Genomic DNA, 27,452 nt, shown 5'->3' with positions numbered 1-27,452 from the left:
GAGTAACTAAATCTAAATTTTGCTTGAAAAGCAAGACTGGGCCTACTTGGGTCTGTAAGCAGCTAAGGGGATAGAAAACTGAAGGAAAATTAAATCATTGTTTAAAACAGATCAAACTGAAAACTATATTGTACATTAAGTGTAAAAAGCAAGTGTTTTAACTTCTAACCAAATTTTGTCAATCATCAATGTTTTAAAATTATTTTAATGTACAAATTGAGAAAAAAAGGTAGAGAACAATGAATATGGTAAGCTATCATAAATATAAAATAATCAAACCCATGAACTCATACACATGTTTCTATATGGAGAAAATGTCTCCATTTGGGAAGTTGGGAATCAGGGAAAGAAGGGACTTACTTTCACTGTATACCCTTCTGTATTGTTTTTACTATGTGCTTACATTACCACCACCAAATAAACAACATACCATTAAAACTGTAAAATAGATACAAAAAAATTGTAAAATAGATATACAGTAATAGAGAAGAGAAACATAGGAAGGGTAGTAGGATAAGGCCACTTTTTCCATGATAACCCTGAGCCATGAAATACTGAACAGAGGGAGGAATTCTCTGAAAATCATTCCACAGGAAAAACCTGAAAGTGTAACACACAGGAGCTTATTCAGATTGGAAGCTACAGGCTGTCAAACCTGGTATGGACAACTGACTCCAGGAGTGCATGAGACCTGGGTTCTCCACCATGGCCACTAGCTGGAGGGACTAGAAGATGAAGGGGGTCATGGCAAGTGACCTGAACCCCACATAGGGAATGGACTCCTTCATATGGGCTCTTCCACTGCTGCTGTGAGCAGCATGCTGTAGAAGGTATGCTTGTCTGCTCCTGTCCCCAGAAGTGGAAGGGAGCACCTCCATGGTAACCTCAAAATCATCGAAAAGTGCTGGTCTATGTGCATGTGCACACAGACACATTAGTGGGGAGTGTGTGCATGTGTGCATGCAGGAGCCTGTGGGTATGTACACACACAAAGGCAAGTGCAGTAAGTGGTAGGGGGCAGAGGAGGTGGCTGCCTTGAGTCCTCATTTCTCCTAAACCGTGATAGGTGAAGAGTCCAGAATGCAACAGTGCCATGGCCCTTCAGAAGCCAAGGAACCCTTCCTTTGGGCTTCCTCTTGGGCAAGAAGTGGGGTCTAAAGCAACCTTACATTCTGGGCCCCATAATATTTACCAGTGAATTCACTGGATAACCTAACCTCAACTCAGTCAAATGACATGGGAGTCCAATGTTTGTTCAAAAACAACTTTGCAGGGATCCCTGGGTGGCGCAGCGGTTTGGCGCCTGCCTTTGGCCCAGGGCGCGATCCTGGAGACCCGGGATCGAATCCCACATCGGGCTCCCGGTGCATGGAGCCTGCTTCTCCCTCTGCCTGTGTCTCTGCCTCGCTCTCCGTGTGACTATCACAAATAAATAAAAAATAAAATAAAAATAAAAATAAAAATAAATAAATAAATAAAAAACAAAAACAACTTTGCAGGGATCCCCGGGTGGCGCAGCAGTTTAGCGCCTGCCTTTGGCCCAGGGCGCGATCCTGGAGACCCGGGATCGAATCCCAGGTCGGGCTCCCGGTGCATGGAGCCTGCTTCTCCCTCTGCCTGTGTCTCTGCCTCTCTCTCTCACTGTGTGCCTATCATAAATAAATTTTAAAAAATTAAAAAAGAAAAACAAAAAACAAAAAACAACTTTGCAGTGTTTTTAGCTCATGGCTCCTAGATGGTGTCTCTTCTTATGATAATAATCTCCTTTGTGTCAGTGCCATAGTAGCAGACAAAATGAAGATATATTCCACAGTGAACTATATACCTGGAACTTATCTCACAAGAGCAAGAAGCCTCTCTTATCACAGCTGGCTGCAAAACCAGTAAAACTTCATTTTGTCAAAACACAACCTACCTGAAACTCTTAAGTAATGAGAAAGTAGATTTCCACTCTATGAGTGTGTGTACATAAAAATGGCAAAAAAAGCAACAATTTATCAGGTTATAGTAAGAAAAACAAAACAACTCCCTTTGCCCCTGCCCCCAAAACTACTTATTGGACACAAGCCTGAGGACTGAAGTTGTAATAGATAACATTAGAATTACAGGTCTATCTCATGACAGTATTAAAAAAAAAAAAAAATCAAAACCTGTCAAAGCCCTGATTAAGGAAAAACCAATGTCCCTAATATCTAAGAAACATTTCATTAACTCTAGTGCATGTACTTACCAAGGCAAGAGATCAGACTGGTATATTTTACACAATTTTTTTCAACAGCTAGGATGAAACTAAAGAAGTTTATCTGAGTCATGATTAACTAATTAATCAGATTCTCAGCTTCTCAGAATTCCAGCTAAGGAATATTGTCCCATGCTTTAGCATAATTCAAAATGCCAGTTAACTTTCCCCAAAATTACTCCCATACATAGACTTTGACACATACGGACCAGCTTATCATTTCACCAGCACTTAACTTATCCATCCTGTTAAGGAAAGTTCTAAATCACAAGTGAGTAGAAGCAGCAGACCAAAAGTGGCAAGTGACTCAAAATACCCAGGAACTACAATAGTTGTGTAAACTGCTTTTTCTCCTCCATCTACCATTTTCCCAAACAAGAGGAACAGTATCCTCAAAGCAGAAGAGAAAGTTCCTCTTTATAAAACAGTTTCTGGAGGACCAGTAAAGATTAAGTTGGGGAGGCAGAGGGCTGAAATTTGTTTCCTTGGTGTTGAAATCTGCTATATAACTATTGAGTAAGATCTTCATTTTTGTATGATAGCATTTAATACAGTTTTCATACAGACCTACACAATATCCTAGTGAAGGCGGCATATTTCTCTGGGTTAAAATCTTTGGCGGTCAGAACAATAGAAAAATGAGTCACCTGTCCAAAAGAAACAAAAAAGTATACTTTTTAAAGACACTTTCACAGATTTATTTTTTATTACTATATTCTAATAACCCTCTTGTACAAGACACACTGGCATTAAAAGGAAAAGATCAAAATGTAACCAAGTTTTCACTTTGTTTCTTTATACTTTTATGTTTATATACACACACATATACTTTTATATATATATATTATATTTAATTTCCTAGATAAGAATATAATACTTTCAGAGTTAAAATTTTTTCAAAATCACAAATATATTTCAAGTATCAAAAATGTGAGTTTTCATTTAAAGTCCCCTAACCTCATCAAAGCAAAATTAGAAATGCTGTATTAGACCTACCAATTGATCAACTATTAATTAATGAAATAGAAAAAATAATATTAATAATGAAACAGGATAGGAAACAAAAATACATACAGCAAAATCACAGTTCCTGAAATAGTCAATTCTCTGTAGAATGCCATATTATCTAAAGCACTGTTACAATAAGCTTCATTTATCTATATGACTCTATTATTATAAATATAAATTTCTGCTAATCGCATCTATTATTTCCATTGAGATAAAACAACTTTATAAAAAGCATTTCAGAAATATGTTTAGAAATCATATTTTGAAGTATAAGAACTATCTCTAAATCTTGCTATTGGTAGCCCGGGTGGCTCAGCAGTTTGGCGCCTTCAGTCCAGGTTGTGATCCTGGAAACCCGGGATCAAGTCCCACGTCACGCTCCCTGCATGGAGCCTGCTTCTCCCTCTGCCTGTGTCTCTGCCTCTCTCGTGTGCGCTCTGTATCTCTCATGAATAAATAAATAAAATCTTCCAAATAAATAAATAAATAAAATCTTGCTACTTTTCAAATCTGAAAAACAGATTTGAAATCAATGTTGCTATTGTTTGGCAGACTATAGGCAAAACATAGACAAATCTACTTGAAGATACATTAAGACTTTTCAGCAAGAACTTAATGAACCAAACCAAAGCTTTTATAACACACTGAAAAACACCTTTTTTGCAATTTGTATTTTCTAATTATGAATGTTTTATCTTAAATCTCTAGCAGTTGTATTATTCCTTAAAAGATTTTTTATTTATTTATTTTGAGAGAGAGATAGAGAAAGAGCACATGTGCAAGTGTGCATCTGGTGGAGGAGGTGGCAGAGGGAGAGAAGCTGACTCCCAGCTAAGTGTGGAGCCTGCCCTGGGGCTGGATCTCAGGATCCTGAGATCATGACCTGAGCAGAAATCAAGATTCAGACATTTAACCAACTGAGCGAGCCATCCAGGCGCCCCAAACTTCTAGCAGTTTTAAATAGTTGCCTTCCTGTTATTTTAAATGTAATTCCTTAAACTGGTATCTTGGACATGCTTCATATAGTCTGGCTATCAGCTAGAAAAGTAGCCCTAAAAAAAAAATAAAAAATTAAAAAAATTAAAAAGTAGCCCTAGAAGATAAAAGAAGTCCCCACTCAGGAACACACCAGGAGCTTAGCCACTTTCCAATATTTCTTTTCTTTGAAAAAAAAAAAACCTGCTGGTCGCTTGGGGTTAGAAAAATCCACAATGACCACATACTGGTTTTCAACATGTCTCACTGATACTGTTCATATCAAATGACACACACAAAAGCCTACTGAATACATGAGTTTCTTTACTCTTTCTATTCTTAATATACCCTTACCAATCACAAACAAATGAAAAAACTTTTCTTAATTATACCAAGGATAATTTTATCCTTTAAAATAGTTTTTAATTATAGGAAATGCTTCTTTCCACTTTTAATCAGAGTCTTATCTTTGAAAGTACGTCTACGTTTCTACTCCATCAGAGTATAACCTGGAAAAGGTTTCACTATACCAACCACAGGGTCAGGCATAGAATATACACCAACAAACATTTATAGAATAAATGAGAGTGAAACCTGAAAGGAAACATTCTCAATCAAAATCATATTCAACGTTTTTCAAAAGTGTGCTGTGAATGATAATGTCTAAAGCTAAGTGTTACTGGAATAATGTGATATCACTTTAAATATTTTTGGTTGTGTGACCTTTACGCAGTTATACCTTTATCAAAACTGAAGAATCTGGAACTTCAATTGTTGTGATATAAAACCACGTTCTTCTGTACTGACCAAAGACGAAGGGATGGAGAAGTTTGCTCTCATCTGTAAGGCAGCATTTTCTCAGCAGTAAATTCCTTAAAGTAGCTGTCGTGGAAGGATAACACCACACCCACAGAACTTCTCCATTTGTGTCCTTTTCTACGGTGGAAAGATGGTCACTGTGAGAATGTCAAACAGCAGCAAGGAAGTGAATTGATTGGTTACTCAGAAGCACTTAATGGAATCAGTTTTAACATCCCATTTCACAAAGCATCGCGGAGCACGGGTGACCCCATATTCCCACCTACCTCTACTGGTCAAATTTTCTAGCTCTCCTAGGCCTAGTTTTAGGCAACCTGAGTGAAAAGCTTTTATAACAAATTATGAATGAAAACTTAGCCTTACAGCTTTGGTAGAGGTCTTCCCTATCCCTTTCCACACAAATTCTCATAGACTCATCATTACATTTTCATCTAGTGAGAAGGATCTTCAAAAAATACATGGGAAGGGTTTGTTAAAAACAAAACTGGGAATGAAGAAAATGGTGAAATCTCAAATCACGCTACTGATTGTGCAAATTCTGTATTTAAAATTCTAATAGTGGGGCAGCGGGCGGGGGCTCAGCGGTTTAGCGCCACCTTCAGCCCAGGGCATGGTCCTGGAGACCCAGGATCAAGTCCCACGATGGGTTCCCTGCCAACCTGCCAACCAGAGGGAGCCTGCTGCTACTCCCTCTGCCTGTGTCTCTGCCTCTCTCTCTCTGTGTCTCTCATGAATAAATAAATAAAGTCTTTAAAAAAATAAATTGTAATAGTAATAACACTAATGGTTATCCCGTCACGTATGTAGTTTCATCATCAAAGTGAACACCTCAATAATATAGCCTAAACTTTAGAAAAACAGTTGCTGCACGTATAGCAGTAAGGAGGAAGATTTTTATCTATTCTATAAGTTAAAAAAAACACCTTTACTATGGAAAATATCAAGTATATAGAAGAGAGAATTTAAAAAATGAATTCCCCAGTCTCTATCATTCAGCTCCAGCACCTAGCTACATCTAGCCCCTCCATGTTTCATAAGGGAGAGAGATACCTCTCCCCCCATTATTTTGAACTAAATCCCTTTTAAATCTGTGTCTATATGAAAAATTGAAAACCTCTCTCTCTTTCTCTCTCTGTGACTATCATAAATAAAAAAAATTTAAAAAAAATTAAAAAAAAAATAAAAAGAAAAAGAAAAAAAAAGAAAAAGGGGATCCCTGGGTGGCGCAGCGGTTTGGCGCCTGCCTTTGGCCCAGGGTGCGATCCTGGAGTCCCGGGATCGAGTCCCGCGTCGGGCTTCCGGTGCATGGAGCCTGCTTCTCCCTCTGCCTGTGTCTCTGCCTCTCTCTCTTTCTCTCTCTGTGACTATCATAAATAAATAAAAATTTAAAAAAAAATCTCAATAGGATGTTATTTCAAAGGACGACGGCAGGCAGGGAACACGGCGGGGGGGGGGGGGGTTAGCTGCCACCTATAGGATGGATGAATGAATGGTTCCTGGAAACCCCTAACCCTGAAACATGCACACGGCACAGGCACACCCAAAGCTCCCAACGTACTTCCTCAACCACTAATTCCTCATCACTCAGGATCCCACCATACTGCAAGGAGCCGCCCACCCCCACCCCTGGCTCCACCGCTTCTTAGCGTGCCTCCCGGACCAATGCCACCCGGGGCCGGGGCCTCCATCTGCTTCTCCGAAATGTGCCCAGCAGACATTACGCACCCCCCACCCCCACCCCCGCCCCCGCCCCCGCCCCCGGGAGCCGTGGTAGAAGTTTAACAGGAGAGAACTCGTGCCTATAACGCCCAGCCCCCGGGCTGGCACAGTCGGCCACCGAGACTCGAGCCGCTCAAGCACAGAATCGGGGCCAGGCGCGCGCACGTCCCCCGCGTTCCGCCGTCGTCCCGGCCGCCTCCCAGCCGCGCGGCCCGCCACCGGCTCCCGGCCCAGCCCCCGCCCCCCTGCAGCCGCCGGAGCTCGGCCACCCTCGACGTCCCCCCGCCCCGCTGCCTGGCCCGGGCGGGTCCCACGCGAGGCCGCGGGCGGGCAGGCCCGGGGCGGGCGGCCGGGCCCCGCAGCCCCCCGCCCAGGCCCGGTAGGGAGGGGGCCGCGCCGGGAAGGGGCCGCCGGGGCGGACCACCCGGGCCCAGGCGGAGGCGGAGGCGGAGGCGGAACTGAAGCGCGGGCCTGCGGGGCGCGGCGCCTTCGTCCTCACCGATCAGCCCGACTCCGAGCATCAGCTGAGTGTCCACCGCCTCAGCCGCAGCCATTTTCCTCCGCCGCCGCCCCAGCGCGCCGCTCCCGACAGCCCGCTCGCAGGCCCCGCCCCTGCCCCGGGCACGCCCACCCCACGCAAGGCCCCGCCCACCCCACGCAAGGCCCCGCCCCGCCCCGGAGGCCCCGCCCCCGGCTCACCTCGGCTTCCAGCTCTCCTGCTCACCTTCAGCCCCGGGGCTCCTCGCCCTCAGGAAACTCCCTTGGCCTCCGCCAATTTCCCTCACTTCCTCTAATCCGGGTCTTCTTAAACCCCGTCCTCCACCTACTCCAATCTTGCTCCCCTCCTCACGCTTTTCTCATTCTACTTCTGCTCTCCAGACCGGCTGTAAAGAGGGGCCCTGAGTATGGAGGGTCTCCATTCATTCACTCATTCATTCATTCACACACAAACCCTGAAGATTTGCAAAGACTGTGGGAATACAGTGTTGAGCAAGACAGAGCATTCTAGTAGAAGGAGACAGGCAATGACCGAGTAAAATAATCCTAAAACAGCCTAGAGTGATAAACCCATTGCAATAGAATAGTGCAGTATTTTGGAGGGTGGAGACAGTATGGTGCTTTAAAACAGATTTGGAGGAGGCCCCTGGGGGGCTGTCAGTTAAGCCTCTGCCTTCAGCTCAGGTTGTGATCTCAGGGTCCTGGGATCGAGCCCCACGTGGGGCTCCCTGCTCAGTGGGGGAGCCTGGTTCTCAGTCTCCCTCTGCCTCTGCCCCTGCTCATGTTCTCGCTCTCAAATAAATAAATGATTAAAATCTTTTTTTAAAAAGATTTTATTTATTCATGAGAGACAGAGAGAGAGAAGCAGAGACACAGGCAGAGGGAGAAGCAGGCTCCATGCAGGGAGCCCAACGCAGGAATCGATCCTGGGTCTCCAGGATCACACCCTGGGCTGAAGGTGGCACTAAACCGCTGAGCCACCCGGGCTGCCCAAATAAATAAAATCCAAAAAAAAAAACAAACAAACAAACAAAAAAAAGGTTTGGAGGAAGGCTTTTCTGAGGAACAGATATTTAAACAGAGAACTAAATGAGAAAAAGGAGCCAGACAGTTTGGGTGACTGCAGGATCCCTCCTCATGGATCCTCTATGCCTCTAAACCCAAATCTCACAAAGCTAATTAATTAGGGAGGGTCTTTGGCTCATTTGATATGTTTTAAAGTCTTTAATATGAAATATTTCAGGGACGCCTGGGTGGCTCAACAGTTGAGCGCCTGCCTTCGGTTCAGGGCCTGATCCTGGAGACCCGGGATCAAGTCCCACGTCCAGCTCCCTGCATGGAGCCTGCTTTTTCCTCTGCCTGTGCCTCTGCCTCTCTCTCGTTCATGAATAAATAAATAAAATCTTTTGAAAAAAAAAGAAATATTTCATAAATATATACCAATCGAAGACAAACATGTAGTTTCCACCCAGCTTAAGAAATAAAGTATTACAGGGGTACCTGGGTGGTTCAGTGAGTTAAACATCTGCCTTTGACTTAGGTCGTGATCTCAGGGTCCTGGGATCAAGCCCCGCATTGGGCTCCCCACTCAGTGGGGAGTCTACTTCTACCTCTGCCTCTGCCTCCCCCACTCATGCTCTCTCTCTCTCAAATATTTAGAAAAAAAGAAATAAAGTATTACGAATGTAGTTGAAGCCCTTCCCCTCCCTGCCCTACAGAGGTAACCACTATTCTAAATGTGGTCATTGTCATTTTCCTATGTTTTTAAGTTTTGATTTATTTGTATGTTTCACTTAACAACATATTGTACTTTTTTTTTTTTTAAGATTTTATTTATTTATTCATAAGAGACACAGGCAGAGGGAGAAGCAGGCTCCATGCAGGGAGCCCAATGTAGGACTTGATCCCAGGACTCTGGGATCACGCCCTGAGCCAAAAGCAGGCCCTCAACCGCTGAGCCACCCAGGCGTCCCATACTCTTTCTTTTAAAACTCTACACCAAGGATGCCTGGGTGGCTCAGTGGTTGGTTGTCTGCCTTTGGGTGGGGTCATGATCCCAGACTCCTATGATAAAGCCCTGCATCGGGCTCCCCACAGGGAGCCTGCTTCTCCCTCTGCCTATGTTAAAAGGATTTAGGTTCCCTGATTAGACTCTCAATAAAAGACCAACCCTACAAGCCCTCAGTGGCATCCTTCTTGGGTCCCCTCCCACTCCTTAAGAGTTTTCTCTGTATCTTTACTTAATAAACTTCTATCCCTTTACTAACTCTCCTGTGTCCTCGAGATTCATTCTTCGACTCTATGAGAAAAGAACCAAGGTTTCCTTGATCACTATGAATAAATAAAATCTTTTTTTTTATTTATTTTTTATTGGTGTTCAATTTACTAACATACAGAATAACCCCCGTGCCCGTCACCCATTCACTCCCACCCCCCGCCCTCCTCCCCTTCTACCACCCCTAGTTCATTTCCCAGAGTTAGCAGTCTTTACGTTCTGTCTCCCTTTCTGATATTTCCCACACATTTCTTCTCCCTTCCCTTATATTCCCTTTCACTATTATTTATATTCCCCAAAAGAATGAGAACATATAATGTTTGTCCTTCTCCGACTGACTTACTTCACTCAGCATAATACCCTCCAGTTCCATCCACGTTGAAGCAAATGGTGGGTATTTGTCATTTCTAATGGCTGAGGAATATTCCATTGTATACATAAACCACATCTTCTGTATCCATTCATCTTTCGATGGACACCGAGGCTCCTAACACAGTTTGGCTATTGTGGACATTGCTGCTAGAAACATCGGGGTGCAGGTGTCCCGGCGTTTCATTGCATCTGCATCTTTGGGGTAAATCCCCAACAGTGCAATTGCTGGGTCGTAGGGCAGGTATATTTTTAACTGTTTGAGGAACCTCCACACAGTTTTCCAGAGTGGCTGCACCAGTTCACATTCCCACCAACAGTGTAAGAGGGTTCCCTTTTCTCCGCATCCTCTCCAATAAAACTTAGGGCAGCCCCAGTGGCTCAGCAGTTTGGCGCCGCCTTCAGCCTGGGGCGTGATCCTGGAGACCTGGGATTAAGTCCTGTGTCCGGCTTCCTGCATGGAGCCTGCTTCTCCCTCTGCCTGTCTTTCTCTCTCTGTGTCTCTCATGAATAAATAAAATCTTTAAAAAAAAAAAAAAAACTTAAAAAAAATAAAACTTTACACCAGTGCAACAGTAGCTAACATTTACCGAATGGCAGACATTGTTCTGAGTATTTTACTTGTATTATTTTCCTTACTCCTCACAATATCCCTGTGTATAAGTCCTATTAGGTTCCCCAATGTACAAGAAGACTGAAAAGTGGCACAATTTGCCCAGGATCACATAGCTTGCAAGTGGCGGTGCCAGGATGTAGACCCAAGCAAGGGAACTCCAACTACACAAGAGATCACTTGTGTACAAAGCTTCCCATTCTGTTGCATACTATTTGTATTCATTTGTGAGTTGCCTTTCTTGGCCCAACTTTGTTTTTTAAAATATTTATCCAAGTTAATACTCATAATTCTGGCTCAGTAATTTTAACTGAGTAATACTTTGAGTATGAAAATATGATTAGAGGGGATCCCTGGGTGGCTCAGCAGTTTGGTGCCTGCCTTTGGCCCAGGGTGTGATCCTGGAGTCCCGGGATCGAGTCCCACGTCGGGCTCCCGGCATGGAGCCTGTTTTTCCCTCCTCCTGTCTCTGCCCCTCTCTCTCTCTATGTCTATCATAAATAAATTAATTTAAAAAAAAAAAGAAAATATGATTAGTTCTATTAGCTATTAATGATAGTAAATGTTTCCTGCTTTTTACTGTATGATTACAGTGCTACTGTATTTTGAACAAGCCCTCCTGTTCTACTTGCTCTTTACATCAGAAAATTCTACATCTTCAAGGCTCAAATACCATATCTCCCCTAAACCCAGGCAAAACTAACTTCTTCTTCCAAGATCTAATAGCATTTGGCCATAAAACTGGAATTGGAGTATATAGGCTCTTCTGTTCTTTCATTAGACTGAATTTCTGGAGGGCAGTACTCTGAATTATGCCCCATGGAGTGATTCTTTGTGCTTACTATTGTAGTACATAGTTGCTAATGCTACTAGTTTCACAGAAAATACAAACTTATTAGGGGCTAAGGAGTGGGATGCAGATTCAGAATCAGTTTGGGAGCCAAGTAGATACTTACACTCCCATTTCATTGGCTTTTGCAATCTTGCAAGGTTCTATGGGTAAAATGTTGACAAGGAAAATAGATCCTCTTGTGGACTGCCTTTAACGTCAATAATACACCAATCTGCATCAAATCTGTACCTCAAATACCTGCTTTTGGTGAAGGTAACCATCATCCAATCAACTAGGATAATTATTAAAATCCTACCATATTTCAGCTACTGTTATGAGCTGATATAACTATATAGTATAGTCCCAAACCCACTACCTCAGATGTGATTGTCTGTAGAGACAGGGCCTTTAGAGAGGTTATTTAGTTAAAATGAGACTGTAAGGGTGAACTGCGATCCAATCGGACCTGTGTCCTTTGTAAGAAGAGGAAATTTGGACACACAAAGAAATACCAGGGATGTGCCTACACAGAGGAGAGGCATCTGCAAGCCAAGGAGAGAGGCCTTAAGAAATCAAACCTGCCAACACCTTGATCTTGGACTTTCAACCTGGAACTGTGAGATAATAAGTTTCTGTTGTTTAAGCCACCTAGTCTCTAGTATTTGTGGTGGCAGCCATAGGAAACCAAATATAACTACTCCTCAGCCACTTGTACTGGATGTACTATATTTCTGGATATATATTCTGGATATATATTATATATATATATATATTATATACTGGAGATTATATTTCTGAGGGGTTTCCCCCCTCCCTTCTCATGTAAATGAGAAGCTTGAAAAAACTGCCTTTGAATGACTAAGGTAACCCCCTCTTTTCTCCATAGTAAAGGTGTGGGGCCCCATGAGTTCACTTGCAGTCTTCCTTGGATGAGCAATTGCTCCTTTGTCTGGGCTTAGAATATATTAGGCATAGTCATGTCCTTTTGTGGTTGAGAAGTTTGTTTTTTTTTAAGATTTTATTTTTTATTCAGGAAAGAGAGGGAGAGAGAGAGAGAGAGAGAGGCAGAGACACAGGCAGAGGGAGAAGCAGGCTCCACGCAGGAAGCCTGACGCAGGACTCGATCCCGGGACTCGGGACTCCAGAACCATGCCCTAGGCCAAAGGCAGGCACTAAACCGCTGAGCCACCCGGGCTGCCTGGTTGAGAAGTTTTTAAGATGTGCCAGATGCACAAGGGACTCCCCATAGCTCCAAGGAGAGAAAGCAACAAAGGGTCTGTGTGCTTGGAGCAATGGACTGTAGAACAAGTCCTTGCCTGCTGCTCCTGAGGCAGCTGGTTGCCCCAGGGGCTGAAGCCAGAGTAAGAGTTCATCAGTGAATCAAAGAGAGCACTCCTCCTCCCCCTTAAAACCAGTACAAGGATCTGTGCCCCGAGGAACATCACAGATCTGTACAGTAGCCAGACACTGCAAGCTTAGTCTTCTAGAGTAATCTGTGAGGCTATGAGAGCCACAATCAGAAACAGAGTGCCCAGAACTACTTCATAATCTCCCTGGATTTGTTTGCTGGCCCATGAGTAAGCCTCTGGGTCTGGGACAATTGGAAAGAAACCTTGAATAAATACCAAATTCATGGGGGCTTGAGTGGCTCATTCTGTTAAGTGTCCTACTCTCCTTGATTTCGACTCAGGTCAGGATCTCAGGGTGGTGAGATCAGGCTCCGAGTTCAGTGTCGAGCCTGCTTGAGATTCTCTGCCCCTCCAACCCCCACCCCCCATGCTCTGTTTCTATCTCTCTCTAAAATAAAGAAAATCTTAAAAAAAAAAAAAGTACCAAATTTACTTGTAACAAGGCAGGTGGGGTACCCTAGAATTAAGAAAGATAAAAGCAATATGAGCATAATTGCTTATTCAGTTTGTGACAGTTTATACTGACTTCACTAGGAAACACCCTGTTTTGTTCAATATGGATTTTATGTATTTAAAGATGTATTAATGAATTGAAGCCTTTCTGGAAGGTAGTTTGGCAAATATTTAGAAATGTGATATAAGTCTATTAAATATATAAGTCTATTAAACATATGTCTATTAAATGTACTAATATAAGGTCTGTAATTGTAAAAATGTCATAGAACAGTATTGAAAAATATCCCAATGTTAGTAACAATGGTTTTCTTTAGATGGATAAGACTTCAGCTATTTTTTCCTCCTCTTACTTTCACTTCACAATTTAAACATTACTGTATTTATTGCCTGCAATAGTTCAAATTTAAAAATCTCTGAAGTTGGAATGCATCCTACAATTACAATTGAAAATATTTTCTTCTTTCTTAATGGTGTATAAAATAACAGGCTTAGTCTCTCATGGCACTTCTAGATTTGATGAAAGTTGGTAAACGGAAAAAATGAGAAAACACATGAAATCCATAGGCCCCAGATCGCCTGTCCTTCCCACTTCACCAAGGTTATTTGCTGAATCTTACAGAGACACATTTAGTTCAAAATACATAATAAACTTTTCTGTGGTATTTGGGCTTGGGAAATAATTTTCCATTAAATTGGCAGGAATGTAGGATCAGCAAAAGTCGACTTTCCTTAAACAGAGTGCAAACATTTGCAAACCAAACTGTGACATGGGCCAAAGGCTGGGAATATGGATTCACAAATAGCCCCAGCAGAATCCTTATAATCAGGTGGGAAAACAGAAAAGGGGAGAGGGAAGGCATGACTAGATCTATTGCTTCCGGGATTTCAGGCCTAGAGATCCAAGCTTGAGGAAAGAGAAGGAGGAGAAAATCTCAGAGGTGAAAGAGCATGAACGCATCTTCAGTGTATTGCCTCCCCTTGCTTGTGGTTGGGTAGCTCATGCTGTATTTCTGCGGTCCCTGACGCAGGCCAGGGACTCTCTTTTCTCAATGAATGAGTTAGGAAGTGGCCCCATGTGGCCAAGGTCCACAGGGCCCTCTTTGTCTCTGGCACTTAGGCAGCATGAAGAAAATAAATGAGGATGAAGAAAAAAAAAAAATGAGGATGAAGAGGATGATGGACAGATACTACTACAAAGGATTTGAGTTAGATGGTGGTGAGTGTACCAGGGAAGGATAATGATGGCTATGGCCAGGCTCAGGACACCGGGCAGTGGTGGAGAAGTTATCTATGAGAAGATGGGAGAAGAAAGGGATATCTCCTTCCCTTCTATTTCACTGCTGAGTGCTGTCACACCTGCCAGATAGACTCACAAGAGTAGAGTGGGTGGAGAAAGGGAAGGGAAGTATTCTCAACCTTTAGCAGTTAAGACTACTGCACTATCATAGATGGAAGTATCTGGGATGTGGAAACAGCTGAGCCTGAGTTCTAATCTCAGCCCTGCCCATTCTGGCTGTGAAACCTCACTCACGTTGCCTACCTTCTGTGTGTTTATTTCCTCAGTAACCAAATGGAGCTAATCATACTTTCTTCTGTGCCTCTCCCCAAGAAAAATCTTTTTTTTTTTTTAACAATTTTATCTTTTTAAAAGTCATCTCTACATCAAAAGTGTGACTCAAACTTACAACCCTGAAATCACAAGTGTCATGCTCTGCTGACTGTGCCAGCCAGGCGACTTTCAAGAAAAATCTTTATGTTAATGTTATAGATAAGGGAGCCCCAAGACCACTCCCAGATTCAAAGATTTCTTAGGGGGACCTGCAGGATTCAGCACATAGAGGTGCTCATGGCTAGGATTTATCAGTAAAGGGAAAAGGCACATGGGGTGATATCCAAAGGAAAGTAGGCCCAAGCTTCCAAGAGCCCCCTTCTGGTGGAGTCATATAGGACACATTTCATTTGTCCAGCAATAAACTGTGACAACGCAAGTGAAATATTATTGATGAGGGAAGCACATTAGAAAGAGGTTTTTATTGGGGGCCAGTCATGCAGCACCTTCTGCCTAGCATGCACATAAATTCCAGTCTCTCAAGAGGAAACAGATATTCGGCATGAACCCCATCATTTGTGCAAGTAGTCTAGATAGTCACTCTGATTGATTCCAAGAATGGTGGGAGCACTCCTGAAATCCAAGTTCACAGATAACAGCCAACTCTTTTCAATGAGAACTGGCTGAGACCTGCTACATCTTATTTGCACAGCCTGCTTGTTTTTTGCTTCCTGGGAAAAGAGTAAGAAGGTGTTGGCACTGACAAGGATTTGGAAAATGCCCAAACTGACTAGGTATGTGGATAAGTACAACATTTTCTACAGATGTTTTAATTCCCAGGTCCCTGTGAACCAAATTTGGCTCTTCTTTTCATCATTTTTCCTTAATCATTCTCAATCAAAGATTAGGTATATGTCAGCCAAGAGAGCACTGGGATATCAGCTCTCTTAAGGGATTCCAGGCTTGCTTGGGACCCAAGAAGTCACCTCTGAAAGGGGTATTAGTCAAATGCCTTGACACTCTGTCCTGGTGGCTCACATAGACAGGAAGCCAGTCTATGTGAGCCTTCTAGAACATTCCCCAGGGACAGTCATCCTTCCTATGTTCTCCACAGTTTCAGGAGTGCTGATAATGGAACTGAGTAGATCCCAGGCCCCAAGAAGCCCAGCTTTCAAACTGTGTTGTATTAAAAGAAACAGATAAGCAAGACAATGTAATTGAGATAAATTCTGATCTGTATTTGCATTTTTCAAAGGCTGTTAAAGATGATGGACTTCATTACCTACAGTGATATGTCTTAAAATCTTTTTCCCTTCATATTTTATAGACATCTTATTTATCTTTTATCATTTTTAATTTTTAATTTTTTTTGGTACAAACTCTAGGATAGATATTTTATTTTAGAATAGTTTTAGAGTTACAGAAAAGTTGCAAAGATAGTACAGAGAGTAACCTACCACATACCCTTCAACCAGATTCTTCTTTTATTAACATCTTACAACAATATGGTACATTTGTCACAACTAATGAACCAATACTGATACATTAGTAACTAAAGTTCACATTTTTTCCTTAGTTTTTACCTAACGTCCTTGTTCTGCTCCAGGATCCTATTTAGAATAATATTATATTTAGTCAAAATGTTTCCTTAGGCTCCTCTTGGCTGTGACAGTTTCTCAGACTTTCCTTTGTTTGATGACCTTGACAGTTTTGAGGAGTTCTGGCCAGGACTTTTATAGACCGTCCTTCATTTAGGATTTGTCTGATATTTTTCTCATGACTGATCATGTGTTTTGGGGAGGAAAGACCACAGAGGTGCTGCTGTCATCACATCATTTAAAGGGTACATCCAAGTGTTAACCTTGATTACCTGGCTGAGGTAGTATTTGTCAGGTTTCTCTCCTGTAAAGTTATTATTTTTCCCTTCCTTTTTTTTTTTTTTTTTTTTTTAAGATTTTGTTTATTAGAGAGAGCACGCACACGAAGGGGTAGGGGAGGGGGCAGAGGGCTGAGCAGACTCCCTGCTGAGCCCAGAGCCCCACATGGGACTCTATCCCAGGACCCTGAAATCATGACCTGATTCGAAGTCAGACACTTAACCAACTGAGCCACCCAAGTGCCCCTCTTCCCTGCTTTCCAGGCTGTCTGTCTTGGACAGAAGTCACTACACCTGGCCCACGCTCAAGCAGTGGGGCATGCTCCACCTCCTTCAAGGCAAAGCATCCACATAACTCTGAATTCTTCTCTCTGGGAAATTTGTCTATCCTCTCCCATTTACGTCCTTGTTCAATTGTTGTTCATATTGGCCTAGGCCCCCTCTGTGTTTTTGTGAACCATTAACTACCATTCATTTCAGATTCTGAAATCTCTCCCTGCTCTCACAAATGACTCTTCCTGTGCCATCTCCTCTCTCCTCTTTCCTTTTCTTCCCCACGAGTTTCCCCACCCCTCTATTCTCTCTCTCCCATCTCAGCCCTTCCCTGCTGGAATCTCTGGCCCAAGTTCAGCTGTCCTCCCAACTGATTACCTTATGTACCTGAGAAAGAATTGGTGGAGAAAAAGAGGAGAGCAAGGCGCAAATGCCATGAGTTAGTAGACTACTTTAGCAGTTGAGGGGACGGAAGGAGGCTGTGGATATTTCATGCCTTGATTATTTGGTTTCTCTTATATGTATATATGTGAAAATGATTTCTAAACAGCTTGTATGAGGGACTGTGCGAAGAATACTATGAGTATCTCATTCAAACCTCAAACTACTTATCTTTCCTATATCACAGATGAGAAAATGGAGGCTTGGTGAGATTACTTACCCAATATCATAGTGTTAATAAATGGCAAAGCTGGGGTTTGAAGCCATCTGGCTCCAAATGTGGCATGCTTATGGGCTGATCTGAGATGTATTTATAATCCTACATTCCCTAGGAAATGAAGCTTACCCCCTAGTTCTAAAAACACGAACGTGGGCAGTCCTGGTGGGCTAGCGGTTTAGCGCCGCCTTTGGCCCAGGGTGTGATCCTAGAGACCCGGGATCAAGTCCCACATCAGGCTCCCTGCATGGAGGCTGTTTCTCCCTCTGCCTATATCTCTGCCTCTCTGTCATGAATAAATAAAAATCTTAAAAAAAAAAAAAAAACATGAACATGGAGTACTATAACACATTTGTAGTCTCGGATTCCTTCTATAGGGCTTTTGCTTGAACAGCCTCGATTTGTGTATAGTTAAACCTTACACAGTCTTGCCCTTTTCTTCCACTGAGCTGTGTCTGTTTTCATTTCATGCAAAGCAAAGTCACTTTAGAATTTCAGGCTCTGGGATACCTGAGCGGCTCAGCAGTTGAGCATCTGCCTTCAGCTCAGAGCATGATCCCGGGGTCCCAGGATCGACTCTCCTCAAGGAGCCTGCTTCTCCTCTGCCCGCATCTCTGCCTCTCTGTAACTCTCATGAATAAATAAATTAAAACTTAAAAAAAAAAAAAAAAGAATTTCAGACTCCATTTGTATTTCATTCTTCTCTCTAGAAATTAATATGGAGAAAACTGTCTCTGTGTTAGTTTTCTATGTGCTATGTAACAAATTACCACAAACTTAGTGGCTTAAAACAACACCCATTGATCAGCTCACATCCCTATAGACTAGAGGTGCAAGCATGGCACGACTCTGCTCAGGCTGTTGCCAGGCTAAGGTCTGGGTGATGGTCAGGTTGCATTCCTTTCTGGAGGCTCTGCAGAAGAATCTCCCTCTAAACTCATCCCAGTTGTTGATGGAGTTCAGTTCCTTGCAGTTCTGGGACTGAGGCCTCCATGCACTAGTTGGCTTTGGGCCAGGGGCTGCCCTTGGCTACCAGAGTCACCTACAGTTCCTTGCTCTGCAGCTCCTTCCATTTACCCTCTCATGCTTTGTGTTTTTTTAAATTTATTTTTATTTTTTTAAATTTTTATTTATTTATGATAGTCACAGAGAGAGAGAGAGAGAGGCAGAGACACAGGCAGAGGGAGAAGCAGGCTCCATGCACCGGGAGCCCGATGTGGGATTCGATCCTGGGTCTCCAGGATCGCGCCCTGGGCCAAAGGCAGGCGCCAAACCACTGCGCCACCCAGAGATCCCCCCTCTCATGCTTTGAATCTTTTCCTTCCTCTGCCTAGGACCTCTAGACCTGGATTTGTAGGGTTCATGTGATTAGACTAACCCAGATAACCTCTTCTTAAAGTCAATGATGATACATAATAATATAACCTAATCACAGAAGTAACACCCCAACATGTTTATATTCTCAGGTATCAGACAGGGTGTGTACATTAGGGAGTGGAAATCTCATGGGCTTCTTAGAATCTGCCTATCACAGTCTCCATTCCTTTATTTATTCACATATTACATATTTACATGTGGAGCACCTCCCTGTGTCCACATAGCTCCAGGAGTTGGAGCTATAGTGGCTAACATGACAAACTTGGCCCCTTAAAGCTTACCATCTAGTGTGGTGAGACAGGGGGGTAACCAAGGAAACAATGAAATTTATCCATTAGTGATAAGTGCTCTGCTGAGAATGAAAATAGGGTGGTCTCAAGCATTAGATTGTGTGGTCAGGAAGGGGCTCTCTGAGGAGGTGCCATTTTAGCTGCTTTATGAGAAGATGACACAATGAAAAGGTCCATGTGATTATCTAATATCCACAAGCCCAAGATGAGAGACCACACCCTGTTGTTCCAGAGTTCCTTCTAATCATCTTTAACATATTCAACAAAGAAGCCAATTTTCAAACCACACCCTAAACCACTCTGCACAGTCTTACTCACCCTGCTTTGGGCCCTAGTTGCTTTGTGTAGCTTTCAGCATAGTCTCCTAAATTCCCAAGCAGGAGTTGGGCTGTGTGGCATGACAATGATGGCATGTGTGACTGCATACGCCAATTCCCACAAACATGCTTCTCTTCTTCTCCTCACACGTGTCCTGGAGTCTGGGAGAATATTCATGTGTGAAGACTCCTGAGTGTAAGATGCATTTCACCCAATAAATAACAAACGCTGCCAGGACATCTTTCTGCTTAAAATATACTCCACTGAATCTGCATTCCAGTTTCCTGCTTTACTGTATTTATTATTTTTATTTATTTATTTGAGAGAGAGTGCGTGAGCGCACAGAGGGAGAGGGAAAAGGGAAGCAGGCAGGTGCCCCTCCAATTTCCTGCTTTAAATTTGCACAACCTAGGGGTGCCTGCGTGGCTCAGCCAGTAAGTAGTCTGCCTTCGATTCAGGGGTCAGGATCCCAGGGTTCTGGGATTGAGCCCCAGGGCAGGCTCCCTGCTCAGCAGGGAGTCTGTTTCTCCCTCTCCTGGTGCCCCTCCCCACTGCTTGTGCTTTCTCACTCTCTCAAAAAAAAAAAAAAAAAAAGGGATCCCTGGGTGGTTCGGCGGTTTAGTGTCTGCCTTCAGCCCAGGGCGTGATCCTGGATACCCGGGCTCCCTGCAAGGAGCCTGCTTCTCCCACTGCCTGTGTCTCTGCCTTTTTCTCTCTCTCTGTGTCTCTCATGAATAAATAAATAAAATCTTAAATAAATAAACAAATAAATAAATTTGCACAACCTAAAGGTTCAGTGAGAACTCCCTGACCACAGCACAGTGCAGCCCATATCTGCTCTTGGTACATCATTGTTGAAAAGATATCTAACTCTCATTGGACACTTTTACAGTTAGGAATGGAGGAGTGGGGGTCCCTGGGTGGTGCAGCGGTTTGGTGCCTGCCTTTGGCCCAGGGCGCGATCCTGGAGACCTGGGATCGAATCCCACGTCGGGCTCCCGGTGCATGGAGCCTGCTTCTCCCTCTGCCTGTGTCTCTGCGCCGCCTCTCTCTCTCTGTGTGACTATCATAAATAAATACAAAAAATTAAAAAAAAAAAAGATGGTGATAGCTAAATCAATGCTGTGGAAGAAAATAAAGGAAAGGGTGCTTGGAAGTATGGTAGAAATGGAGGTTATTATATTACTTTAAAGAGCTAAGGGAAGACAGCAGTGTAAAGGTGACACTGGCATGTCATGGGAGGGATGGAGGAGGGGAAGGAGTTATGTAGGGTCTTGCGGCCCATTGTAAGGACTTTGACTTCGACTGCATGAGCTGGGCAGCCACAAAAGGGTCTTGATCGATCAGGGGACTGACATGATCATCTCTCTTTTGCTTAAAAGATCTCCCTGCTTGTTAGGGTAGAGGGTAAAAGAGAAGGGGGCCGAGGGGAAATAGACAAGTGAACAGATAATCACATATTCTGGGTGAGACATGATGGTGACCTGGACCAGAGTGATTGCTGTGGAGGTGGTAGAAACATGATTGGCTGATAGGCTGATTGGATGTGGGACTGTGGCAGAAAAAGTGAAGTCAGAGACGTCTCCAAAATTTTTGGTTTGAGCAACTGGAAGAAGGGAGTTGCCATTATTTACACGGGGAAGATGGTGGGAGGAGCACGTTGGAGGCCAGAAAGATCAAGAGTCTGGGTTGGGGCGGGTTGGGTGTATGCTCTATGTCAAACACTAAATAGATATGTCAATTACGCATCAGGGCGTGAGACTGGCTTTCAGGAGGGAGGTGGAGCACTGGTGATGTAATTTTATAACTTCTAAGCACAAAGATGATGTTTAAAGCCATGAGCTAGAATCAAAAGGTGGATGCAGTTAGAGGAGGGGAGAAGTCTAGGGGCTGAGCTCTGGGACTTTTCAACCTCAGAAGTCAGAGAGATGATGAAATGCCAGTCAAAGAGACTGAGGAGAAGTCAGAGAGGTGAGAGGAAAATCAGGAAAAGGTGATCCTGGAAGCCAAGTGAAGAAAGTGTTTCAGGGAGGCTAGAGTGAGAGGAGATGAGAAATCCAGTGCGCCAGTACAAAAGGCTAGCTTTAGACAGGAGTACAGTCTGCAGGGTAACAGGAGGGAGGCAGAGTGTTAAGTACAGAACCAGGTGGGTGGGTAGATGGCAGAAGGCAAAGCCAGTTCTCTCATGTGCCCTAGTGTTTATATTTTTTAAAGATTTAATTTATTTATTAGAGACACAGAGAGAGAGAGAGAGAGAGATTGAGAGAGAGAGAGACAGAGGCAGAGGGAGAAGCAGGCTCCATGCAGGGAGCCTGATGTGGGACTCGATCCCAGGTCTTCAGGATCACACCCTGGGCCGAAGGCACACAAAAAAAGTGTGCTCTTAGTCTAGACTCTAGGGCATCACCATGTGTATGAGTGAGTGAGGTAAAGTAGAGGACACAATTGTGATGGCCAGGTGGCCAGGATATCAGCAGGATCATCTACATGGGTATAGAAACCACTAATAATTATGACGGTAGTGTTGGAGAGTGACAGAGAGTTATAAGAATCAAGGAATGAGGGGATCCCTGGGTGGCTCAGCGGTTTGGCGCCTGCCTTTGGCCCAGGGCACGATCCTGGAGTCCCGGAATTGAGTCCTGCGTCAGGCTCCTGGCACGGAGCCTGCTTCTCCCTCTGCCTGTGTCTCTGCCTCTCTCTTTCTCTCTCTCTCTATCATGAATAAATAAAATCTTTTAAAAAATTAAAAAAAAAAAAAGAATCAAGGAATGAGGGGTTGCAACCTGGCAATCTGTAGATGCCTATAGAGGACTGTCACATAGAGGAATCACAGGGGTCTCATCTGGTAGCAGGAACTTCAATATTCACAGCTTAAGGGAGGAGAGAATGGTCTAGAAGTAGCTAGCGGGGAGGAGCTAGTCAGTCATTGATCAACCTCCAGGCACCAGTGGTTTGAAGGAGGAATAGAGCCACCCCATGACAGAGCTGCTGGGGCAGCAGAGTGTCCAGAGATGGTGCCCGAGTAACAGTGGCTTGAGAAGAGAGCACAAGAGAAGGGGCAGTTAAGTCAGTCCCCCACTGGCTGAAAGGCTTGGCAGAGAAAGCCTTTGAGTTGAGGCTTGAAGTATTTGTAGGGGTTGGTCAGGTAACAATGGGTGGGATAGGAAGAAGAGAAGGGATATACAGGTATAGGAACACATGATATATTTGAACACTGAGAGAAAGTCACAAATGAACTTCAGTACAGTTGGTTCAAAACCAGTGCAATTAGCTTTGGGTGAAGAGCATTATTGTTTCTTCTTCAGCATCTGCATGTGGGGCCTTAAAGTAGATTGAGAGCCCCCATATAGATAGCTAGATGCTCTATAAATGAAAGAAGACACACATTGAACTTTCACACTTGTTACTTCCCCACAGGTATAGTAGAAACTGGTTTATATAAATCTTTATATGGGGATTCATTTATTCATCTTTCCAGCATTTTTTGAGAGTATCTCATCTGCCCAATGCTGTCGGTCATTGGGGATATAGTGTGAACAATACAAAAGCTTCCATTCTCTGAGCTTATAGTCTGTATATAATTACATTGAAGTATGATCAGTGCTAAGACAGGATGTTATTGGTGCTCCCTGCCTTGGCATCTAAACTAAGCTGGGGGCTAGGAAAGAATTCTGGAGATAGTGACGATGTGAGAAATAGGTTGTTGTTAGAACAAGGAATGGGTAGTGGTAGAGAATAATTCATCTGAAGTGATGGCATTCATTGGGTTGGAGGTGGGGGAAACTGCTGTTTAAGGCACTGAAAGACACTGAGTGTGGGGAGAGACGGATCTGGAAAGATGATGGGGGCCTGGAGTGGTGTTTCCATCTTCAAGAAGCTTCTGGCAAGTGTTTGAAGTCTTTCTTCTCTCCAGGCTGCAAAGTCCAAGAAGATAGGAACCAAGTCTGTCCTGTTCACTGCTGTCACCTACCTATCAGGTGCTTAATTCTTGTACCTGGCACATGGTATGTATTCCATAATGGTTTTTTTTTTTTTTTTTCTTCCCCATAATGGTTTGTTGAAGGAGTAACTGTGAGCCATAGTCTAACTCTCTGGAACTGTTAGTTTATCAGTGTAAATAACTTCATTACAGAATTTTTTTTTCATTACAGAATTCTTGTAAACAAAATGACTAACACGAAAACATTTTGTAAACTGTAAAACATGGTATTTGATTTAAAACTATATTATGTTGCAAATACGTATAATGTAGTACTTCTTTTGTGGCCCTAACAATTGTTTTTTTTTTTTTTTAGAGTCTTATTTGCTCCACCCAAAACTCCCATTGTGTTGGAAAAATTGTCATGCGTAGTACAAAAGAAACTTGATAGAGAAAAAATCTTCACCAGCCTGATCACTTTCTTTTACCACTTCCTAAAGTGGCTTCTAGCATATTCAGGTTGCTTGTTTTCTGTGAAGTATCAATCAACAAGTAATTATGCTTTGCTCCTGGTTCAGAATAGATCCTACCTTGTTCCTCATTGTGTACTCATCCATCTTCACCAGTGAAACATCAACTCCTTGAAAATAGGCAACCTGCATCTTTTGTGTCCAGTATTATGGCCTTTAGCTGGTACTTAATCCTATTGGCTGAATTTAATAAAATTTATTATTGAAGTTGAGACTATTCACAAATATAGTACAAGACACTGAATAATTGTACTCGATGCATTAAAATGATTATTGGCTATTACCAAATGCTTCATATACTTTAACTTGAAAGAGAAAAGAATGAAGATTCAGAAATATTGAATTCATTTTTTCTCCAAATTTTCTAGTATTTGTCTTGTTTTAGTTCTACTATGTAATGAGTAATAATAAGATCATTTTACCATCTTCTTTGAGATATGATAATGAAAAGAGTGAAAATGGTAGAAAGAGGGACGCCTGGGTGGCTCAGTGGTTGAGCACCTGCCTTTGGCTCAGGTCATGATCCCGGGGTCCTGGGATTGAGTCCTGTATCGGGCTCCCCGCAAAGAGCCTGCTTCTCCCTCTGCCTGTGTCTCTGCCTCTCTCTGTGTGTCTCTCATGAATAAATAAATAAAATCTTTAAAAAGAAAAAAAAGAATGCTGGAAAGCTTTCTCCGATATTTATTTAGGTCAGGTATCCTTTTATTTTATTGTTACATTTCTCTATGGCCTACTAAATAGTTTTCTATCTACAGCATTTAAAAGCTGTATTTGGGACGCCTGGGTGGCTCCGTGGTTGAGCGGCTGCCTTTGGTCTGGGGCGTGATCCCAGAATCCCAGGATCCAGTCCCCCCCACGTCAGGCTCCCTGCCTGGAGCCTGCTTCTCTTCTCTCTGCCTGTGTCTCTGCCTCTCTCTGTGTCTCTCATGAATAAATAAAATCTTAAAAAAAAAAAAAAAGCTGTTATTTGCTCTTATGTTTAGCTCTTTAATTTTGATTTAATTACCATATACACAAACGAGTCTCTTGATCCTGCCCCATAAAACAGTTCCCGCAGCTTCTTAGTACTTGTTGCTCCACTCTGCCTGGCTCTTAATCTTGGGGGAGTAAGTTCAGACATTTAGAGTGGCCCAACCATTTTGGAGGAAGAACTCTATGAAATTAATTTTTAAACAACCTTTTTTTTTTTTTTTAATTTCTAGAATTTGAGATGTATTTTGTTTTTTTTTTTTTTAAGATTTTATTTATTTTTTTTTTTTTTAATTTTTATTTATTTATGATAGTCACACACACAGAGAGAGAGAGAGAGGCAGAGACACAGGCAGAGGGAGAAGCAGGCTCCATGCACCGGGAGCCCGACGTGGGATTCGATCCCGCGTCTCCAGGATCGCGCCCTGGGCCAAAGGCAGGCGCTAAACCGCTGCGCCACCCAGGGATCCCTTGAGATGTATTTTGTATCTGTGTCTCCATGTCTCGAGTTTCCTTTCTTTTTTGGTGATAGATCTAAATAGAAAAACCTCTTTGCTGAGGCCTAAAGAACGAGGGGAAGATGCTTTTCGCGTGTGTGGACTGTGGGTTCCTTGTCCCCTCGTAGAGAACTCTGCCGTTCGTTCTCATGTCCCATCCATTACTACAAAATGGGTAAAAAATTTGCAACAATTTATTCCATTGACGCTTTCTTAATTTTTCTCCTGAACCCGCCTTAATTTCATAGGGCTTGAGTTAACTAAGATTCAGTTCAAATGGCTTTCAAGTTCTGGGTGTTAATAGTTAATGATCGAACATTAATTAAGATTGTTGATCAGTAACAAAGGGCTGTAGCAAAGGGCCTGAGAAATTGATCCCTCCTACCCCCCCAGGAACACTCATCATTATTATTTTTATGTTCAGCAGAACGTGAAGGCGACAACACTCCCATGTATCTTCCAACATGACGCACAGCCAGATTACCGTCCCCAGTTCGTCCCCATCTTTCAGGTCTCAGCTCAAAACTCACCTTCTCCGAGGGTCCCCATTCCCCAGGCAACCTTTGTGTCAGCGACTTTTTTTATTTCGCCCATAGGAAACAAGCTCACTGATTTATCTACTGCGTCCCTCCTGCCCCCGGGGGGCCGTCGAGGGCTGCTCACTACTAGGCCGCCGCGGCGCGCTGCATTTCCCATAAACGGACGGACCAGGCATTCTCGCGCAGCTCAGCTCGTTCCCGGGGCGGGTGGGACCCGACTGCAACTTTGCATGACTGCGCACAAAGCAGGTCCCAAACCGGTGCAGACGCCTTCCTCCTCGCCAGGCAGAGCCCCCGACCCACACCTCACGTCTCCCAGCTCGATTCTCGCTCGAGGAGCGAGGGGCCTGAGAACCTGCCCCGCAACGTGCCCGCCCCGCACGGAGGGCGCCCGCCGCCGCCGCCGCCGCCGCCGCCACCGCCACGTCAGCCGGCGCGCGCGACCACAGCGCGCCTGCGCGCGCAGGACCGCCCCCTACATCCGGGGCTTGGGCGGCGGCGGCGCCGCCGTGCGGGGGTCACGTGGCTCCTTCCTTTCCGTCTCTGGCCGGCTGGGCGCGGGCGACTGCTGGCGAGGCGCGTGGAGCCTCGCGCTGGTTCCCCTTCGTCTCCCCTCCCGGCCCGGGCCACTAAGGAGTTCGCTGACGCCGGGTGAGCCGAGCCTGCCGCCAAGATGCCGGCCTATTTCCAGAGGCCGGAAAATGCCCTCAAACGCGCCAACGGTGAGTCGGGAATCGGGGCGCGCCGGGCTGGGTCGGCCCGAGGCGCCTCGGAGGTCGAGGGACCCGGGCCTGCGTCTCTCCGCTCTGCTGCCCGGCTGCGGCCCGAGAGGTCGATGCGACCTGCCCGCCGCCGCCCTGGCCCGTGGTGGGCACGGTCTGCCTTCTCGCTCCGACCGACCGACCGGGGCGGGTGGGAGGCGCGGACCCGGGAACCGTCGCGGAGGGGGGGGGGGCTCTTCCTCCCCCCGCCCCCCCCCCCCGCCGCCTCCTGGTGCGTCTCGCGGGCCGCGGCCCCAAGACGGGCTTCCGAGGCCCGAGTTCCTTTGCCCCGCTTCTCCGCCTCCGCCCCGCGCCCCAGGCCGCCGGGCCCTCGGCTGCTGAGGCCCCGCGCCCCCAGCCGCCATCTGGGAGTGCCGGGGAGGAAGAAACATGGCTCCCTCCCGGGGACAATGCACGCGAGAACCTCGACTCCACCTCCTGCCGGCGCCGGGAGCCGGGCAGTCCCACCCCCGGCCCTCCCGCGGGCACCTCCGCCCCCCAAATCCAGCGCCGGGCTTTGCTGGGTCAGGGTCCACTCACCCTTTCCCCCAGTCCCCGGAGCTCTGCCGCGGAGACACTGACCCATTTAACCTGTTATCTGCTCTTCCTGGCATTGACTATCGGCCGCCCCGAAGCCTATTCTAAGCCGCATGAAGTTGGAACAGAGTTAATACCGTGAGAGAG

General features: G+C 44.5%; 2 protein-coding genes across 11 annotated transcripts in view; one reads left to right on the top strand and one right to left on the bottom strand.

The window, feature by feature from the left end:
• DENND10 (DENN domain containing 10) overlaps positions 1-26,385 on the bottom strand; it is a 41,696-nt gene extending 15,311 nt beyond the window's left edge. Inside the window, exons 1-3 of one of the 9 annotated variants that reach the window (XM_025467390.3) lie at positions 25,999-26,385; positions 4,962-5,158; positions 2,807-2,886 (exon numbers count right to left, since the gene is read on the bottom strand). In XM_025467390.3, the coding sequence (XP_025323175.1) occupies positions 2,807-2,886; positions 4,962-5,158; positions 25,999-26,164 (443 nt within the window). In that variant the 5' untranslated portion in view covers positions 26,165-26,385. Of the gene's footprint in view, positions 1-2,806; positions 2,887-4,961; positions 5,179-6,692; positions 6,769-7,259; positions 7,393-19,553; positions 19,718-25,998 lie in introns of those variants that run through there. The other 8 variants (XM_049103485.1, XM_025467396.3, XM_025467394.3 and 5 more) reach the window with 8 other exon arrangements.
• Positions 26,386-26,496: 111 nt separating this feature from the next.
• The window catches only part of EIF3A (eukaryotic translation initiation factor 3 subunit A), a 36,635-nt gene continuing 35,679 nt past the window's right edge, over positions 26,497-27,452 (top strand). For both annotated transcript variants that reach the window (XR_007406857.1, XM_025467388.3), the window contains exon 1: positions 26,497-26,729. Coding sequence is in view for 1 of the 2 variants with exons in the window: in XM_025467388.3 (XP_025323173.3) it covers positions 26,681-26,729 (49 nt within the window). In the remaining variant the exon portion in view is untranslated. The remainder of the gene's footprint in view (positions 26,730-27,452) is intronic.

Source organism: Canis lupus, chromosome 28 (genome assembly GCF_003254725.2).
Source record: "Canis lupus dingo isolate Sandy chromosome 28, ASM325472v2, whole genome shotgun sequence".
Classification (NCBI taxonomy): domain Eukaryota; kingdom Metazoa; phylum Chordata; class Mammalia; order Carnivora; family Canidae; genus Canis; species Canis lupus.
The sequence above is the reverse complement of the archived record's forward strand: the minus strand, read 5'-3'. Positions and strand labels throughout refer to the sequence as shown.